The sequence below is a fragment of the Sorex araneus genome, chromosome 4, assembly GCF_027595985.1.
Source record: "Sorex araneus isolate mSorAra2 chromosome 4, mSorAra2.pri, whole genome shotgun sequence".
NCBI classification, from domain to species: Eukaryota; Metazoa; Chordata; class Mammalia; order Eulipotyphla; family Soricidae; genus Sorex; species Sorex araneus.
This window is the reverse complement of record NC_073305.1, coordinates 137,991,618-138,012,019: the sequence shown is the minus strand read 5'-3', so window position 1 is coordinate 138,012,019 and position 20,402 is coordinate 137,991,618. Positions and strand designations below refer to the sequence as shown.

At 38.6% G+C, this 20,402-nt stretch overlaps 1 protein-coding gene across 2 annotated transcripts in view; it reads left to right on the top strand.

Moving 5' to 3' along the window:
- The window catches only part of LAMA4 (laminin subunit alpha 4), a 160,874-nt gene extending 140,472 nt beyond the window's left edge, over positions 1–20,402 (top strand). For both annotated transcript variants that reach the window (XM_055135507.1, XM_055135509.1), the window contains 8 exons: positions 1,385–1,572; positions 4,273–4,462; positions 7,068–7,223; positions 9,126–9,285; positions 11,309–11,439; positions 12,769–12,862; positions 13,337–13,456; positions 19,975–20,402. In XM_055135507.1, the coding sequence (XP_054991482.1) occupies positions 1,385–1,572; positions 4,273–4,462; positions 7,068–7,223; positions 9,126–9,285; positions 11,309–11,439; positions 12,769–12,862; positions 13,337–13,456; positions 19,975–20,120 (1,185 nt within the window). In that variant the 3' untranslated portion in view covers positions 20,121–20,402. The remainder of the gene's footprint in view (positions 1–1,384; positions 1,573–4,272; positions 4,463–7,067; positions 7,224–9,125; positions 9,286–11,308; positions 11,440–12,768; positions 12,863–13,336; positions 13,457–19,974) is intronic.

The window sequence follows — 20,402 nt, the reverse complement described above, 5'->3', positions numbered from 1 at the left end:
GTGCCCTCATCTCCCAGCTCACCCTTGAAAACAGCTAACGCTTGCTGTTTTCTTCAGTTCTCCCAACTACCAAATATTCTTCTCTGATCTGCCCTTCCTTTATTGAGGGCTTCCTTCAGAAGTGGGTCAGTGCTTTTTAAACCCGTATGACCCCTCATCACCTGAAAAATCAAATCCCATTCTTTGGCAAATCATTTAAAGTAGCTGCTCACTGGTATTAACCTGTCCTTCAATTTTGTCATTTTTTGTGCTTGTTTCTCCAAATCAATTTTTAATTCCTTGTAAACAGGAACCACTTCTCATTGGTCTATTCCCTGCCACCCACTTCCTGTGCAGGGCAGGCAGAAACATTGATTATATTCCCTTTATTGCTGCCTCCTATATACTCAATAAGCATTTGCCTGAATAAATAAGTGGCAAAATGATCATGTTTATTTGTATTTATTTTCTTTTGAAACAGGAACTAAGGTTAAAGAATCATTAAATATTAGTGTAGTTTTGCAACTCTGGATTTTAATCAGCACAATTTTAAGAACACCAAACAACTTTTAAAACATTTTTACTCCTTTTTGTTTGGTGTGGTGTGGCGGGATGGCAGGGGAGGGACATAACTGGCAGTGCTCAAGACCTTGTGTGGATCTGGGGGGTCTAACCTGGGTCCCTACCTTCTGTTCTGTCTCTCTGGGCCCACACACACATTTTTGCTTTTGGGGTCACACCCAGCCATACTTAGGGCCTATCCTGGCTCTGCACTCAGGAATCACTCCTGGCAGTGCTCAGGGGACCATATGGGATGCCTGGCATCAAACCACGGTAAGCTATGTGCATGGCAAACACCCAACCTGCTGTACTATCGCTCCTGCCCAACCCTCACACAATTTTTAGTGATTCTCTATTCTGTCATATAAAAGGTTGCCTCACATGAAAAGCTATTCTTAAATATATAGGAAGCTGCTGCAAAATATATTAACTCTTACATAGCTGCAGTCACAGTTAAGTGGTGTGTTAAAGTGATATAGTTGCCTATAATATATTTCATTGTTTCTCTCAGGTATATCTTACTGCCAGCTTTCCCCCCTTTTACCCAAGTTTAAGATGTGCATTATTTAAATGATAGGGCATTTATGTCTATAGTTTTGTTTTCATGTACGTGAAATGTTTAGATTTGTTAGTGCTTCTTTGTTACTGCTGGAGTTGTTATTTGTTTTGAGTTGTTTGGTGCGGTGGGGGGAGGGATCAAATATATCATAGTAATGTGCAAATACATACATACATACATGTTAACTATTATAGTAGTTGTGGTAGTGATAAGGAAGTCACAAATGAATTTTGTGAGTAGTATGTCACGTTTTTCCCTTAAAACACTTCATTTCCTCTCCTCTAGGGAGAAAAAAGTAAAGATGCGCCTTCCTGGGACCCCATTGGCCTGAAATTTCCAGACCAGCCTGCTCCGAGAGATTCTCATTGCCAACTGTCCAACAGCCCTCGCGCCATAGAGCATGCCTATCAGTATGGAGGAACAGCCAACAGCCGTCAAGAGTTTGAGCACTTAAGAGATGATTTTGGCGAAAAGTAAAGTAACACCATCCTGCCAAAACTTTAGACCCCTGATTAGACTTTCACCTTATTTTCCACATCTCATCTTTTTTTTTCCTGTGGTCTTTTCATTTTATGACACTTTAATCCAATTCTTATCTCAGCTAACTAAGTACTATATATCAGGTAATTTATATTCCAACTGTATTAATTCTGACTTCTCCTTTCTAAGTAAGATTGACTTTAAAAGCATTCTTCTCAGAGTTTTTTTATGTTTTATCATTTGAAAAAAGACAAGGAAACATGGGACAGCTTCCAAATGATCCATCATTTAACTCTAATGCCATCATTCTTCCCCCCAGATCCCCTGCAAAAAAAAAAAAAAAAACTTTCTGGTTTTAGAATGGAAATACATGCAAATATCTAGAGATTTAATCAAGAAAAACAATGAAAATATATATACACTTGTATCTTTACTGCCCAGTACCTCTTCCTAGTATTTCTCAAATTTCCGAGTTATTTAGCATTATTAAAGTTTCATTTATATATTTGTGTCATCTGTTAACACTCAAATGTTTTAGGTAGATTATATATAGTTCTCTCAAATGTTCATGTGGCCAGTACCTTGGATGAGAACCCTTATAATTTGCTACTTTTCTAATACAATCACTATTTTTGTGTTCAGGAAAAATTTATACTCAAACTTTGGCTCATTAAAAATTACTTCTAAAGCATGAGGGAGATAGCTCAAAGGCTAGTGCAAATGTTTTGCATGCAGGTTCAATCATCTGCAGCACATGGTCCCCTAAGCATGCAAGAATGAACCTGACGCAACATGCTAAGGGTAGCCGCTGAGCACCACCTGGTATGGTCCCAAAGTAAAAGGAAGAGAGAGGGAATGAGAAAGAGAGAGAGGGAGAGAGAGACAGAAATTAGCTCAAAAAGACTCAAAACATGGGTGGGAAGATAGTACACAAAGCAAGGCACTTGCCTTATGCATGGTTGACCCTAGTTTGATGCCCACTTCCATATATGGTCCCCCAAGCACTAACAAAAGTGACTGAGTACAGACCCAGGAGTAATCCCTGAGCGCCACCAGGTGTGGCTCCAAAACGTAAAAAATTAAATTAAAAAAATTAAAAGCTCCAAAGGCTAATTTGAAATTAGTCTCATAAATATTTATTCTCTTTGGACTACAGCTAAATTTCTAGAGTTCTTGTTAATTTCTATACAACTCTGATGACTTTTTTTTTTTTTTTACTTTTTGGGTCACACCTGGCAATGCACAGGGGTCACTCCTGGCTCATACACTCAGGAATCACCCCTGGCGGTGCTCAGGGAACCATATGGGATGCTGGGATTCAAACCCAGGTCGGCCGCGTGCAAGGCAAATACCCTACCCGCTGTGCCAAACTCTGATGACTTTTTAACATATTATATTTATCTATTTTTTAATTTGCTTATTTCTGAGCCATACCTGGCAATCCTTGGGGAACTATATATTACCAGGAATCAAACCTGGGGCTTCTGCATGCAAAGCATGTAGTAAAGCTTTCTGAATCATCTCCCTGTTTTTTTCTAAAAAAAAAATTGAATCTGTATTTTAGCTAAGTGCATACATACCATTTTGTGAGATGTACATATGCATATTAATTTTCCACATGAATGAGCTTTTTTTTTTGCCAGGTTTGGGTAATTTTTTTTAAAGAAATATTTTATTGAAAATTCCGTGAAAAAAAGAAAAAAAATTACAAAGCTTTCAGGTTTAAGTCACAGTCAAATACTGATTAAACCCCCATCCCTTCACCAGTGCACAAGTTCCACCACCAAGAACCCCAATACACCCCCTCCCACCCCACCACCCATCTAAGTAGCTAATGATATTCCCTTTATTCTCTATAAACTTTGAGTACATTCCATATTTCCATACAGAACTCACTATTATTGATTGGAAATTTTCCCCAACAATCAGGCCTGCTGAATAGGCATCATCTAATAATTTCTCTTCATTGCTGAGAGTGAAGACTTTGAGTCTGAGCGGCTACAATAGCGCAATAGCGACCGCGTGGTTTTGGGTTTCTAATATTTTAGCTCAGTTCACAGTCAAAATGGATGGCTGTAAGAATCCGCTCTGGTGCCACAATGGGTTAGGAGACCTCAGGATCACAGTCTTTAGGCGCGGAGGGTCTGCTTCTCGTGCCGCGGCTCCAGATCATCTCTGGGCAGAAGGCGCACCGGGAACACCCCCCTCCCAGGACCACCTACAGGCTACATCACTAAAGAAAGTCCTACCTTCAGGTTGAGGGGTCTTACAGGGTGGCTCTCACCACGTGGGCGCTGCCGCTGCTGCCATTTTTCACTCAGAAAAATGGGGTGGAGAGGGAAAAGTCCCTCCCCGGGCTGCATGAGGTTGTAGCTCAGTTCACAATGAATGAGCTTTTTTAACATATAAATTAATACTAAACTCATTGCAACTATTTTAACTGACATAATATGGTCCATAACTGAAACACTTCCTTAAAAAAGGAAGGTATCTGTGTTTAAGAAAAGAGGAAGATTTACATTTTTAACTAATCATGATTGCCCAAATACCCATACTAAAATATAATAAGTAATTCTGCTTGGTATTCAATAGAATAGATACCTATTAAATCTTCTTTACATGGGGTTGCTATGGAAATAAAGATCACACTAGTCTCACTTCTATGAGCTAAGTTTTTCTTTTTCATTCACCAGATCTCAGTTTTCTATTCGCCTGAAAACTCGTTCCTCCCATGGGATGATTTTCTATGTCTCAGATCAAGAAGAGAATGACTTCATGACTCTATTCTTAGCCCATGGCCGCTTGGTTTTCATGTTTAATATTGGCCACAAGAAACTAAAGATTAGAAGCCAAGAGAAATACAACGATGGACTGTGGCATGATGTAAGTTGAAGGCAGGGAATTTTATTATCAGCAAATATTCACTACCAACTGGACTCACACTAGTGTGCAACTTTGGTTTCTTTAGAAACACCCATTTTAAAATTCTATTACTACATTCTCAGAGTGTAATTTCAAAACCTTCCTTAGTTTTATTTAAAAATTCCTGCTAAAAATCTTGAAGACTGCCTCTATAAAAAGACACAAATGAAACAATTTTTGACAGATCAATTTTCATTTTATTTCATTTTTAGTACAATTATTTTTTTTAATTTTTTATTGAGTCACCATGTGGAAAGTTACAGTTTTCAGGTTTAAATCTCAGTTATACAATGCTCGAATACCCATCCCTTCACCAGTGCACATATTCCACCACCAAGAATCCCAGTATAGCTCCACCCCGCACCCCACACCCCTAACCCCCCCCATTCCCCTAGCCCCCCACCCTTAGCCCCCCCCCGCCTGTGTAACTAATAAATTTCACTTTACTTTCACTTTGATTGCATACAATATTTCAACAAAACTCACTATTATTGTTTGGCGAGTCTCTCCCCTAAAGTCAGACCTGCTGAAAAGGAAGCATTAGATAATTTGTTTTCCATTGCTGAGGATGAAGAGGTATGAGGTCGAGTGACCACACTTAGCGGCCTCTCGGTTTTGGATTTCTGTATTTTAGTATTTTAGTAACTAAGTCCAGAGAAATGTCTGCCAGGAATCGCAACATTGTAAGCTTGTACCTCTCAGCTACTTTATATTCCACATATGAGTGCGATCTTTCTATGTCTGTCTCTTTCTTTCTGACTCATTTCACTCAGCATGATGCTTTCCATGTTGATCCACTTATATGCAAATTTCATGACTTCATGTTTTCTGACATCTACGTAGTATTCCATTGTGTAAATATACCAGAGTTTCTTTAGCCAATCATCTGTTTTCGGGCACTCTGGTTTTTTCCATATTGTGGCTATTGTAAACAGAGCAGCAATGAACATGGAAATGCAGATGTCATCTCTACTATACCTTTTTGCCTCTCTGGGATATATTCCCAGGTGTGGTATTGCTGGGTCAAATGGGAGCTCAATTTCTAACTTTTTGAGAATCGTCCATATTGTTTTCCAAAAGGGCTGAACCAGTCGGCATTCCCACCAGCAGTGAAGGAGAGTCCCTTTCTCCCCACATCCACGCCAACACCGGTTGCTTTTGTTTTTTGGGATGTGGGCCAGTCTCTGTGGTGTGAGATGATATCTCATGGTTGTTTTGATCTGCATCTCCCTGATGATTAGTGATGTGGAACATTTTCTCATGTGCCTCTGAGCCATTCGGATTTCTTCTTTAGGAAAGTTTCTGTTCATTTCATCACCCCATTTTTTGATCGGGTTGGCAGTTTTCTTCTTGTGGAGTTCAACCAGTGCATTGTATATCCTTGTTATCAACCCTTTATCGGATGGGTACTGCATAAATATCCTTTCCCATTCTGTAGATTGTCTTTGTACTTTGGTCACTATTTCTCTGAGGTGCAGAAGCTTCTTAGTTTAAGATAGTCCCATTTATTTATCTCTGTTTTCACTTGCTTGGCCAGTGGCGTGTCAGCTTTGAAGATACCTTTGGCTTCAATGTCGTGGAGGGTTTTGCCGACCTTGTCTTCAATGTACCTTAGGGATTCTGGTCTGATGTTGAGGTCCTTAATCCATTTTGATCTGACTTTTGTACATGGTGATAGGTGGAGGTCTAAGCCCATTTTTTGCATGTAGCTGTCCAGTTTTGCCAGCACAATTTGTTAAACATGCTTTCCTTGCTCCACTTCGCCTTTTTTGCTCCCTTATCAAAGATTAGATGGTCATATATTTGGGGGATGTGTCAGAGTATTCAACCCTGTTCCATTGGTCTGCGGCTCTGCCTTTGTTCCAGTACCAAGCTGTTTTAATGACTACCACTTTGTAGTAGAGTTGGAAGTTGGGGAGGTTGATTCCTCCCAGTTTCTTTTTCCCAAGAATTGCTTTAGCTATTCGTGGGGGCTTATTAGTACAATTATTTTAACCAAAGAATCAATCACCAAATTGAAGTTTGGTTTCTAATAATTTTTCACTCAAAGTGTTTCTTTCCACTTTCTACCTAAATTTCAATAATTTCTGAGTATCTTTATTGACTAAAATGTAGAAAATATCATGGGAAGAGTAAATTGGTTAAGGAGACAGGATATCACAGAGAAAATGACCTAAATACAGAAGCAAATTAATGTGTAGGTAATAGAAAAAATAAATCAACATATGATGCACTAAAATTTGTTACAATAAATTTAGGAGAGAAAGAGAGAGTATGTATGCTAGCCAATGGAGAAGAGATTTATAGTGTACACAGAAAAAGAGTTGGATTCAGAAATTATGCCTATTGCTTTGCTTATATTTTTTCATTGAAGTAACATTGTATTACCACAGTTTGCTTTGGTATAAGCATCATTAAAGATCAGCATGTATAACTACCATATTAATGTGCCTTTGCCCTTCCAAGACTGGACCATTTTCTACAAACTTCTGTAGACTTACAACAGAACAGAGTTCTTTATCCTAGAATGTACTTGTGATATGCTGTTCTCCTTCACTCCACCTAGGTTATATTTATTCGAGAAAAGAGCAGTGGCCGACTCATAATTGATGGCCTGCGTGTTCTGGAAGAAAATCTTCCTCCTTCTGGAGCTACTTGGAAGATTAAAGGTCCAATTTATTTAGGAGGGGTGGCCCCTGGAAGAGCTGTGAAAAATGTCCAGGTAAGCCAGCTATGACCAGGTAGAGCCATTCGACATTAAGAGCTGCAAGGTCACATAATTCAGAACCTTGTTTTACAGTAAGAATAACTGCCATTTGTCCCATCTGATAGAATAGCCTTGTGTGTGTGATGGTCTGGAACATCCTGTCACTGTCACTGTCACTGTCACTGCCATCCCGTTGCTCATCGATTTGCTCGAGTGGGCACCAGTAACATCTCCATCGTGAGACTTGCTGTTACTGGGTGTTTGTTGTTTTGTTTTTTTTTTTGGCATATCAGATACGCCACGGGTAGCTTGCCAGCCTGAGGCATTAAAATTATAATGTCCTGAGGCATTACAAAGTCAGTAGGGATCTTTTGATTTTCAGGTACAAGTTAGATGAGAAAAGTTTCAGGGTATAAATTGCAGTGAAAACATATCTCAAAGAGATTATTCAAGTATACATACTTTTCCTGTAAAACATACTTAAAGAAATGAAAGTCATTCCACTTTATACTATCGAGCAAAGTAAAATCATTCAAGCCATTACATGAACGGTGATCTCTTTGTTTCTTATACCACAAGGTGGGAGTGGGGGATAGGAAGAGAAAGAACAATTAGTAAATAAGCAAAGCACTATGATTACCCTTTAGACATATAGTCAATGTTATTAATTTTGTAATCTAAAAAGATAAAAATATTGAGGCCATGGGGCCAGAAAGAATAGAATAGCAGGTAAAGTATTTCCTTTACCGACTTGACCCATCTGATCCCCAGCATCAAATAGAAATATGATCCCCCATGCATCAACAAGAATTATCCTTAAGCATAGAGCAAAGAACAAAGAGTAAATTCTGAGAACAGCCCCAACACCCTACGCCCCCACCACCACCCCCAAAAGAGAGAGGGCAAGCCAGGGAGATAGCTAAAGTGATAGTGCATCTGCTTAACATGTGCAAAACCCCAAGTTCTTTCCCCAGCACCGTGCGCCCTCACCCCAGACTTTAAGACCTGAGTGTTGTCTTGGAGTATTGGATCAGGCCACCTGATCCAATAGGCCACCGGGTCCAATAGAGCTCATTAGTAGCACTTCTACAAAAAAGATCTAAAAGTTTGAAACACAACACTTTTTGAAAATATTTAACAAAAAGTCCAAACACATCAAAGGGCCACATTTTTCTTGACATAAAGCATAGATTGGATTTTATATTAGTAGCACAAATTTCCATGCAACTTTTAAAATACATTTATTTTTGCTTTTTTGGTCACACCCATAGATGCACAGAAGTTACTCCTGGTTCTGCACTCAGGAATTACCCCTGGCAGTGTTCAGGGGACCATATGGGATGCTGGGATTTGAACCCAGGTCAGCCACGTGCAAGGCAAATGCCCTACCCGATGTGCTATTGCTCCAGCCCAAAAAGACATATTTTTAAAACAGTATGAAAGTAGTTGTTTAAGGTGGCCCAATATTTCAGTTACTGTGGTATGATAAAAACTCAGCCACTAAAATAGCTTTTTGGTCTGTTTGTTTAAAATAGCTAAAATAATGCCAGAAATATGAGCTTTCCACTCTTAATTTACCCTGAGAGGTTTAATAGGTAGGAACTAAGCAAGCTCTCATCAGCTATGGGTGATCTTGTGCACAGCTGTCATTTTTGAAAGAAAACAAACAGGGATGTTTCTAATACTCTATTTGAAAACTACAACTGCAGTTCGCTTTGTCAGAGCTCAATACTGCAGAATGGCATTAAGAAATATAAAATTCCAGCTTCAAAGAACTAGTTAAAAGAGAAAACTATCTGGAAACTATTGGTCTTTCAGAGAGCTAAGATAAGGAGTTATTTGGTTTCCCCGAAGACTTAAATTTTGGACATTGGTGAGTGCTGAGAACATGGATTAAGACATGTGTTTTTCTCCCAGATCAATTCCGTCTACAGCTTCAGTGGCTGTCTCAGCAATCTTCAGCTCAACGGGGCCTCCGTCACCTCTGCATCTCAGACATTCAGCGTGACTCCTTGCTTTGAAGGCCCAATGGAAACAGGAACATACTTCTCAACTGAAGGGGGATACGTGGTCCTAGGTACTAATTAACAGTAACTCATGATGAAAACATGAATCATGAGCTACTTGGAAGTGGTCCACAGGGGAACCACTTACCAGAGTGAAAGCATGAGAATGCCAGACTCACACATTCGTAGAAAATGGCCTCTTTTTTCACAAAGACCACCTTTCTCCTTCCCTATCACATACTGCTTCTCTCTGTTCACTTTTCCTAAGCAGAGCCTCTCCACAGCTGCCACACCTCTGGATGTAGAGCATTTTGGCTACTTTAGAACGCCCTAAGCAGGTCTGTTTCAGGTCAGCTCTAGACTGCTTACTCTCTGCCTTCTTAACATGGCCCATTCTTCCTGCTCTTCTCCTTTTCCAGCATACCAGCAGGCAACACTATCCTTCAGAAGTTTCATTTCTGATTTTTATTTTCCTCCACCTTTATCTCATTCATTCAACAAGGTATTTATAGCATGGCAGTTTCAGGCAATGAGACCTGATAGTTCTACAAAGGAATCAAAAAATTCTTACAGGGAGCTAGAGAGAGAGTACAGTGGGCAGAAGAGATAGTGCAATGCTTGCCTTGCACACATCCAACCCAGGTTCAACCCCTGTCACCTACCAGGAGTGATCCCTGAGCACACAGTCAGGAGTAGTCTCTGAGAACTGCTGGATGCAGCTCAAAACAATAAAAAAAGAGTATATACAATTACCAACCAATCAATTCCGGCAAACATTCTACACAGCACCCATGAGGTATGAGGCAGGCATCAGGACAGATTGAGGGAAATAGGCCAGAAGGGTAAAAAATACGTATTCTCTCACTCAGCATCCTCTGAAAACAAGACATCCTAAGTCAGCCAGGTATGTCCTCTTAAACTCCCACAATGTCCAGCAGAATAAGTAGGAGTCATGTAGCCTTTTTGTCTACTGCATTAGTTTGCTTTTCTTCCTCTCCTTTTTTTCCTGCTAAAATACCAACACACATTTTCAGTCCTTCATTGAGTTTCACTGATAAAAACTCCAAGGTTTCCATTAAAGCTTGAATGCCTAACAATGTGCAGAGTTGATGCTCTCCATAAACATTCACAGCAGGAAAAGTTAACAAGTGATTTATAAGGAGACACATCAAGTGAATATTATTAAGACGCCCAAGTTGGCAGCGTGAGGGAATATGGCTATGCTTGATAAGAATTTATTTCCTTCCATCACTGTCATAGCAGATCCTACCTGCTTATTGCTATCACCAATTTTCTTTCTTTTTTTATTGAATCACTGTGAGATAGTTACAAAACTTTTGTGTTTGAGTTTCAGTCATACAATGATCAAACACCCATACCTCTACCAGTGCACATTCTCCACCACCAATGTCCCCAATATTATCCCCCAACACACACTTTCTAACCCTCCCCCTGTCTCTATGGCAGACAATTTCTCCCATACTCTACTTTTTCTACCTCCACTTTCTCTTTTAAAATGCTATGCAGCCCTGGAATTTTTAAGAAGTTATTATTTTTTAATTTTAATGATTTTTTAAATAACATAAAATGATGATTTTTTAACTATTATTTTAAAAATAGACCAGATTAAGTGAATTCCCTTACTCACTCATGGTTTAATAGAGTCTAATTTCCTTTCTTGAGCCTTAGAACCCCTTCTAGTGTGGCTCCAGAAGCTTCCCCACTCAGCTGCCTCCTTCTCCCGATGCAGGAATCAATCCAGCGACACTAACCCCGAGGGTGTGCACCTTCCAGCTTCTGCCCTTCTCTGCAGATGTCCCTGATTTCCCCTCAGTTGTGAAATGTAAATTGTCCTGTTAGTTGGAACTGATTTCTCCTTTCTGAACTCCTATATTCAGAGCATATTTCAAGGTTGTTCTGCACCCGACTTGGTGTGCCAGTAATCTGTCTCCCTCAGAACCCTCCACAGTTTGTCCAGGAAAATGATCCTTTCTGATTCAAACGCTGGTACACAAGTACATCGTTACAAAATAGTACTAGTGTTCCAGAATTTAGGTGGCTGTTCTTGAGTGCTAATAGCATTTCTTTCCACAGATGAGTCTTTCAACATTGGGTTGAAGTTTGAGATTGCATTTGAAGTGCGGCCCAGAAGCAGCTCTGGAACCCTGGTTCATGGCCACAGTGTCAATGGGGAATACCTGAATGTTCACATGAAAAATGGACAGGTAGAGTGTTTCAACCATCTGTCTCCAATGATCTTCTCTTCTAGATCTAAGTAGATTTAGTCCACACATCTATTTTGTCAATCTTTCCTAAATGGTGCAGTGGGTGGAAGAGAGGAGAAAGCTGTTAATATGAAATTTAAATGTAGCAATCTTTTGATTCAGTTTCATATGCTAAGAATTGATTTTATTCAAGAAAAGAACATAAAAGAAAATGTAGCATAACTGAAAACAGGCATCAACTGCACAGAGAGTTTTTCAAAAAAATTTGGGAACTTTTTTCTGTACTATATGGAAGCAATAAACTAATGCTCTAATTATCAAAACTAACAACCTAAACATATATTATACATGCATACCAAATACATATATGTGATTGCATTATATTTTGGCATACTTGAGGTAAAAAATAAATGTTATAATAACCACCACTTTTCTCCAAAAATGTCATTAAGGAACATCCATGGGAGTAATTAAAGGGGCAAAAGCTTATTTTTATTGTTGTCCCTAAGTGAATATCACTGATGACTTGAGTTTAAAACATATTTTGTATTTTAGGGCTGGAGAGATAGGGCAGAGGATAAGGCACTTGCCTTGCATCCCACCAATTCAAATTTGAATTGTTAATCTCCCCAAGTGTCACCAGGGGTCACTCCTGACCACAGCACCGGGAAAAGCCCCTGAGCACTGTAGGGTGTGGCCTCAAAACTCAAAATAAAACTAATGAATAAATGCAAAACATTCTAATGATGTAACCATATAACAGTAAAATTGATATTGATATGGTTCTTACTATTAGTCACGTACTATTTGAGAGGCATTCTGTTGGTTTATGTATGTAATCCCCTGGTAGCAGTGTGAGGTAGCAGTGTGAGGTAAATGGTATTATCACATTGTGGTCCCGATAAATAAAGGGGCAGAGTGAGGGAAGGGGGAATGCTGGGATGTCTGGGCCCAGACAGCAGGGCTCACAAAGTCTACGCCTCTCACCAGTACCTTAACCAGCTCTTTGTAGCATCTGTCATCTTGCAAAGCTAAAGGAATTCATCGTCACTGTTTTCCCCATCTTCTCGCCTTTGTCCTATGAACATTCGATTCAAATTATTTCTATATTCTACCAAAGAGTGACCCCTTGTGTTCAAATTGCAAACCTTGTCACCTATGGAGGATTTTTCAAGTATTTGTTCCCAAGTAATTGTGGCAAATTTTAAAATGTAGTTTGATCACATACACACACACACACACACACACACACACACACACACGGGAACACACAAAAGAGGAGTGAGAGAGATAAAATCAAATTGCATGACATGCCCTATTTTTTTTCAGGTCATAGTAAAAGTCAATAATGGCATCAGAGACTTTTCCACCTCAGTGACACCTAAGCAGAGTCTCTGTGATGGCAGATGGCATAGAATCACAGGTAAGAAGGGCTGAATGTCCTGGGTTTTCGTTGTAAAATGAGTCTACTTGCTCATCTATGAAACGATGTTTAGCACAATGTAGACTACAACTTATATGAAGGAACGGGTAATAGATGACAGTCATAACATTTCCAAGAAAAAGTAATTAAAAGGAGTTCAAATGTTACTGTAACAATACATATGTGTTAAATCAACAGGCAGTGGCTAAAATAATCTTGGTTAAATAGTATTTATGGAGCCCATTCAATATTAGCCCATTCAACAGAAAGATATTAATGATTTCTTGATTATATATTGATGTTTTTAATCATATAGTAGTATGAGAGTTATTCTGGGATTAGACAAAAGCCCTGTGATAAACAAGCCCCTCTTGTGCAAAAATTAGAATAACAGTGTTGTAAATCACAGTTCAATATTTTTTTAAATTAATCTCTTCAGTTCCACTTATAGTTCATCTCTTCCCTGTATTTCAGTCATTAGAGATTCCAATGTGGTTCAGTTGGATGTAGACTCTGAAGTGAACCATGTGGTTGGACCCCTGAATCCAAAACCAGTTGATCACAGGGAGCCTGTGTTTGTTGGAGGTGTTCCAGGTAAGAGTTGTTCAAATGGGTTCAAACATTTCTAGATCCACAAAACAGAAATTTTCCTCATGATGATTATAGTAATGATGGAGCCATGAGTTTTCATGATTCACCTAATAAGTGAATTTCTATTTCCTATGCCCTTCCATTGGAAAAAGTATAACGGCAATTGTGGCTCCTTGCCCAAGGATTACAACAGCAGCACATGAGAAACACAAGTCCCCAGCATTCTAACGCTACTCCCATTTTGCCATATTTTTTCTTTCCTTTAAGTTACCTCACACACAATGTAATACATGCGTCCATACAAAGAAAACTCACTGATACTGTTCTCTGTGTCTAAAAACTTGGAGGACAAAATGTTAGCTGCTAATTGCTCCTCCCCCTTTGGAAGAGTAAATACAGAGTTCTCCCCGTCAGGGATTATCCTGGAGTGTGAAAACAGATGCAAATCATAAATTTTGTTATCCCTAGATAGTGACATTCCCTTAGAGAGAGTCCAGCTGTGATTCTATAAACATCATCAGTAACTTTGCTGCTGTCATCTGCCAAGAATGGTGTGTAATTCAGGATGGTGACAGGTGGACACTTATGGTACCGCACAATTGTTTGAAATCACTGAAACAGAGACCATGACCTTATATTAAACGTGTTTTCACACATTTCACTAACTTAGGGAAAAAATGTTGTAGCTGGAGAGTAGACTATGAGAAGCTCTTATGTCTGGAATTTTGTAGAAGGTTTTAGGGTATATATATTAGTTTATATTGTGTTGTTTTTTGGAGGGAGTTTGTTTTTATGTTTATGGTGCCAGAGATTCAACCCAGATCTCATACATGGAAAACGTTGAGTCATATCACAGTCTTCTAGAGCGAGGTTTTTTTTTTTTAATTTATTTATTGAATCACCATGAGAGCAGTTACAAAGATTTCGGACTTAAGACTCGGTCATCACTGTCACTGTCACTGTCATCCCGTAGATCATCGATTTGCTCAAGCAGGCACCAGTAACATCTGTCATTGAGAGACTTATTGTTACTGTTTTTGGCATATCCAATACGCACGGGTAGCTTGCCAGGCTCTCTGAGAAGGGCAGAGGAATCAAATACAGGTCGGCCGTGTGAAAGGCAAATGCCCAACCGCTGTGCTATCGTTCCAGCCCAGACTCGGTCATACAATAATGAAACATCCATCCCGTCACCAGTGCACATGTCCCACCACCAACAACCCCAGTATACCCCCCATCCCACACCCTCCCCACCTGTGTGGCAGATGATGATCACATTACTCCCTCTCTACTTTGATTACATTCAATATATCGACACTGGGCCCACCATTGTTATTTGAGATTTTTCCCCAACACTTAGATCTGCTGAAAAGGCAACATTAGACACTATGTTTTATGTTGCTGATTATGAATAGTTTAGGATGTCGCGCGGCCGCAATAGCAGCTGCGTGATTTTGGAATTCTGGAATTTTAATAATTAAATCTGGAGGGATTTCTGCCAAAAGCTGCTGGTTTCCAGTATTTTTTTCTGAGTCTCTGGAATCATGGCCATTCAGCAGCTCGATCAGGAGTCAGAGAGCTAGTGGGAGTTTTAAGAAAAAAAACTTAACATGATGTTTCCTTGCCCCTAATTAGATTAATTTTAGTTAACCCGTATAAAGGCTAATGCTTTTTTGTTGTTTGTTGTTGTTGTTGTTGGGGGGGCCAAACCTGGAAGTGCTCAGGGTTTACTCCTGGCTCTGCACTCAGGAATCACTCCTGGTGAACTCGGGGGACAGGGATGCCAGGAATCAAACCGAGGTTGGCGACAAGCAAGACAAGCACCCTACCCATTGTACTATCTCTCCAGTCCTGGCAAATAATGCTTTAATTGAGAGTGAGAGCATATGAGTAAAATTAAGCATCTGACCTTGACTCCTGAAATAACACAAACAGCATAGTTCTGCTTTGCCATGTGAACTTTCCAACACCTGTACTGACAATGACAATAACTCACTGAAAATATCTCTAGGAAAGCAAGCCTTCCTCTCCTTTATATCCCCTGTCCACTTGCATCTTCTCCCTGTCTTCACACTGAAAGGGATTCTGCGAACAATCGTCAATGCATTTGATGCAACACAGGATGGAAGATGTGGCACATGAATTCATATAATCTTGCACATTTCATTCCTCCTAGAAATCACAACTATCTGAGATATTTTACAATTACCCAAAGAACTATTATGAGAACTAACCCAGCATAGCTTGCATATTTCTCTTTTATTTATCATTAGATCCTTCCTTGCTTCTGCCTCTGAGGCAGCTGCACATTTGGGACTTGCATATCTCCAAATGTTAAATGATGTTCCCATGGATTCAGATCTTTGTTCAAGAACTCAATTTCCATTTTGGTAAAATATTTTTACTTTCCTCCACTTCCACATTTGCAAGAGAAAAGGCTCCTTAAGCTTAAGTTCAGACTTCTACTTACATATACACATTCCTCCCCTCTTAAACTGAGCCATTCACCCCACTGTTCCACCACATACTACAGAACATTGTTAGAGTTAATTCACTTGATTCCGTGTGCCCAAGAATCACAACTTCACTCAAAATATAATAAACATTTTTTAATGTCTACTAAGTACTGAACTGGATTCCAAAAAATGGACAGAACAAACATGGTCTTCCCTCACAGAAGTCACAATATTTGTTATTTTCTTTATACCCCAAATCCAGACTATGTCACTCAAACAAATATTTGGTTTTGATTTGTTTTTAGAGTCTGGTCCCAGTATTGTACACTGTGATCAGCTTATACTGCAAGAGTTGCTAAGCTCTTGGGTAGAGAAGAGGTGCTCAAAGCCAAAATTTCCCTCCCAGATATATAAAATGAAGAGAAAAAAATTAGCTAATTTTACAGGAACTAGCATGCTGTGGTTGGTGGGGCTAACTACCAGACCACTGCACCACTAAAGTCTATCGAGGAATCATGACAGCAAGCCAGAGACAAAAGCAATTATAAATGAAGTTGAATGCCATTAATTACATCATTTTTAGATGTTTGAGATTAATTCATCCAAAATCACATCAGAAACTGAAACATGAAAAAGAAATTAAGCATATATAAAACTCTTTAAGTATGAGTTATCTTAAAACCCCAGCTAATTCTCATATATCAAGCAGAACCCCACTGCATTATTTCTACCAATAAAATATTGATGCATTAAATCTCATTGAACTATACACCAAAAATGCTTTTTATTGTTTAATCAAAATTACAAGTTAAATAATTTTTAAGTTATGAAATCTCCATATATATACATATATATCACTAGATTCCACTGGAAAACACTGAATTATTCTGAAAACGAATGCTCTAAAAATCATGTGTATCGTGCATTCACTGTATTACTTAAGGCTATGATGCACTTCATTTTTATTGTGGGAGTTGTGTTTTATTTGGGGACCATGCCTTGTGGTATTTTATTGTTTGTGGCACCAAGGATTGAATCTATGGACTCACACACATAAAACAAGTGCTCTGCCACTGAGTCATATCCCTGGTCCCCGATTGTATGAATTATGAAACTCATAATTTCTATTAATTGGTTCCTCTGCATGATGTCTCACAGGAACCAAAGGGTAATAAGTTTGGGCAGAATAAAAGTTTATATTCAACAACTAGTTCCCAAAATGAGCAGAAGAAATAGATGTACTCCTGTATTATTTCCTGTTTTCTCATTTTTATCCTAATGATGTAGTACACTGAGCAGGCATAAAGACTATATATACCCGTACTCATTTAGAAACTGGGAATTGCTCTCTCAGACCTCTTACAAATATGAAATTTTATAATTATCATTCTAAACATGATATTATACATGATTTATTTTCAGCAGAAAGCTTCTGTATATTCTTAACCTGCATGGCTTACGAGTGTGGTACAGCTGCTTGATGATCTTTAATTTGCTGTCCTTTTTTTTTAATGTCCTCCTGAGTTACTGGCTTCTGTTTTCCATATTTTATCTGCTACTATTCATATTTTGTTTGTACATAATAATAAGCTTTGACTAAATGGATTTTAACTTCATTTTTCTAAGCTCTCTAAATTGCTTCAAATTATATTGCTCCAATCATCCCCACACTTTTCATTGTATCTGTACAATTAATAAGCATAAGGCTTCTTCCAGATCTCTAATTAAGATAAGGGGAGAAAATCTCCCTGGCATACTGCAGGGCACCTGTGCCCACATAAAGACTAGGCTAGAAATCATTATCCAATTTATAGTTCTCAAACCCTGAGCTAAGAAAAATTAAAACTTAGCTGATTTGAATTCATTATTTTGTCATTATATTTTAGGAACTTGACAAAATGTGGAGGCTTAAGGGTGAAGGATAATGAAATGAATTAAACTGAAGCATTACTTAGTCCAAAAATAGGCTGAAGGCTAAAATTTCTTCATCCCAGCTCAGCAAAGCATTCATATGAAACTTAAAAGACATAGGTATATCCTGAAAATTCATCCTGAGGGTTTTTTTTAAATGTAAAGGATAAATTTCAACCTTGGAAGCAGCAGATATACAAGCACACCTCAGAGATAGTGCAGGTGTGGTTCCACGCTGCAATAAAGGAGCTATGGCACTAAAGCGAGTATCGCTAATTTTTTCTTATTTCCTGTGGCATATTAGGTTTACACTATACTGTAGTCTATAAGTGTGCAATAACATCATGTCTAAGAAAAAACACATACTTTATTTTTTATATTTACTTGCTAAAAATGTTGACCATGCTGAATCTTCATCAATGTAGATGACTGCTGACTAATAAAAAATAATGAATATTTTATGATAATGTAGTAAAATAATGAATTCAGATTGCTGAAGGTTTGGGTGCCTGTGACAATTTCTTATGACAAGATAATGATGTTTGATGCATTAGTTGACTTTTTCTTTCATTAATAATGACTCACTAGTGTGGCATACTGTTTGACAGCATTTTACCCACCATAGATTTCCTTTCAGAGTTGGAGTCCATCCTCTCAAACCCTGTCACTACTTTAGTAACTAAATTTAAGTAGCATTTAAAATTATTTGTTATCATTTTAATGAGGTTCATAGAATCTTCATCAGTAGCAGACTGAACATCAAAAAACCATTTTGCGTATCCAGTAGTTTATTGTGAGATTGAAGAAATTCAATCATCATCTGGCACCACTTTTCTAATTTTCCAGCAGATTCTATCACATCTGCAGTTCCTTTCTCTACTGGAAGTTTTAAACCCTCCAGAGTCATCCTTGAGGGTTAAAATCAACTTCTTCCAAATTCCTGTGGAGATTGATATTTTGACCACTTCCCATGAATCACGGAAGTTGATAGATATAAAAACAATGTTCATCTTCTTTTACATCCCTATCAGAGCTCTCAGGTAGCTACTGCATTGTGAGTGAGCAGTTATATACGTATTTTGAAAGAATTCTGTTTTTCTGAGTAATACTCATCAATACTGGGATTTAAGTAGTCCCTGACCCATGATATAAACATGTGCTATCATCCAGGCCTTGTTGTTCCATTTATAGAGTACAGGCAGAGATGATCTACTAGTGCTTAAGCACTCCAAGATTTTTAGAATGGTAAATGAGCATAGCCTCAACTTAAACTCTTAGCTACATTAACTCCTAATGACTCAGTCTGCACTTTGAGACTTTGAAGTCCAATCACTGATTCTTCTCAAGCTCTGAAGTTCTATTAAGACAAGTTTTTGCATTCCTGTCATTCATGTGTTCACTGTAGTACACTTGGCTTCTTTCAAGGATTTTCCTTTTGCATTCATAGCTTGGCTGCTTGTAAACTTCTCTTGACTTTTGACATGCCTTCATCACGTAAAATTAATTACTTTAGCTTTTTATTAAAAAAAATATGAAACTCTTCCTCTCATTTGAAAACTTATGAGGGAATTGGGGGATTGTTGATTAGCCTAAGTTCAGATATTGTTGTTTCTCAGGAAATAAGGAGGCTTAAGGAGAGAAAGAAAAATGGGGGAATAGCTAGTTGAGAGAGCAGTGAAAACATGTAACAACATTTACCAGTTAAGTTCACATTTTGTGTGAATATGGGCACATTTTTTACCATTCAAAAACTATTACATCAAAGACAACTCATCACAAATCACCAAATACTGAAAACATTGACATAATGTAAGAACTACCAAAATGTGACAGTCATGAAACAAGTCTATGGACACGCAACAGACACTCCATGCTGTTGGTTGCCAATAGACTTGTTCTAGTTGTCAAAGTAAAGCACAATAAATGAAGTATATCTGTATGCTTAGATATCTGATCATGGAAAATGTGACAAAACTCTAAAATTCATGTTCAAGTGATCTCCTCAGAAGATGTATGAATTATTCATGCTCCATTTTTGATATGCGTGTCATCATCATATGCACTATAATTTTTTAAAATTGTTTTCTTTTTATCCTATGGTTTGGAATTAGAATGTCTCAATTACAATCTTTGTATTTCTTTCTCTCTTGACAGAATCGCTCCTGACGCCACGTTTGGCCCCCAACAAACCCTTCACAGGCTGCATCCGTCACTTTGTGATTGACGGGCGGCCTGTGAGCTTCAGTAAAGCAGCCCTGGTCAGTGGTGCTGTGAGCATCAACTCTTGTCCTGCAGCCTAACTCAGGAGGGCAAAGCCACCCAAGTACTGTTCTTCAGCGCACTGAGAGAAACAGGACACCCTTCAGGAGACCAGCGACTCTTCCTCCTTGTGGCAGCTCCCACCTTATTGAGGAGTCACTTAAAAAGAATCATCAGGGATTGAATGTTTATTATGTTTCATTTGGAATCTTACTGTGGAACCAACAGGAGCATTATCAAAAGTGTTACACTTATTGAACGTATACTTATTTCCTGCTGGTGAAACTACCGTGTCTGTTTCTAATAAAATAGAAGGGATTCAA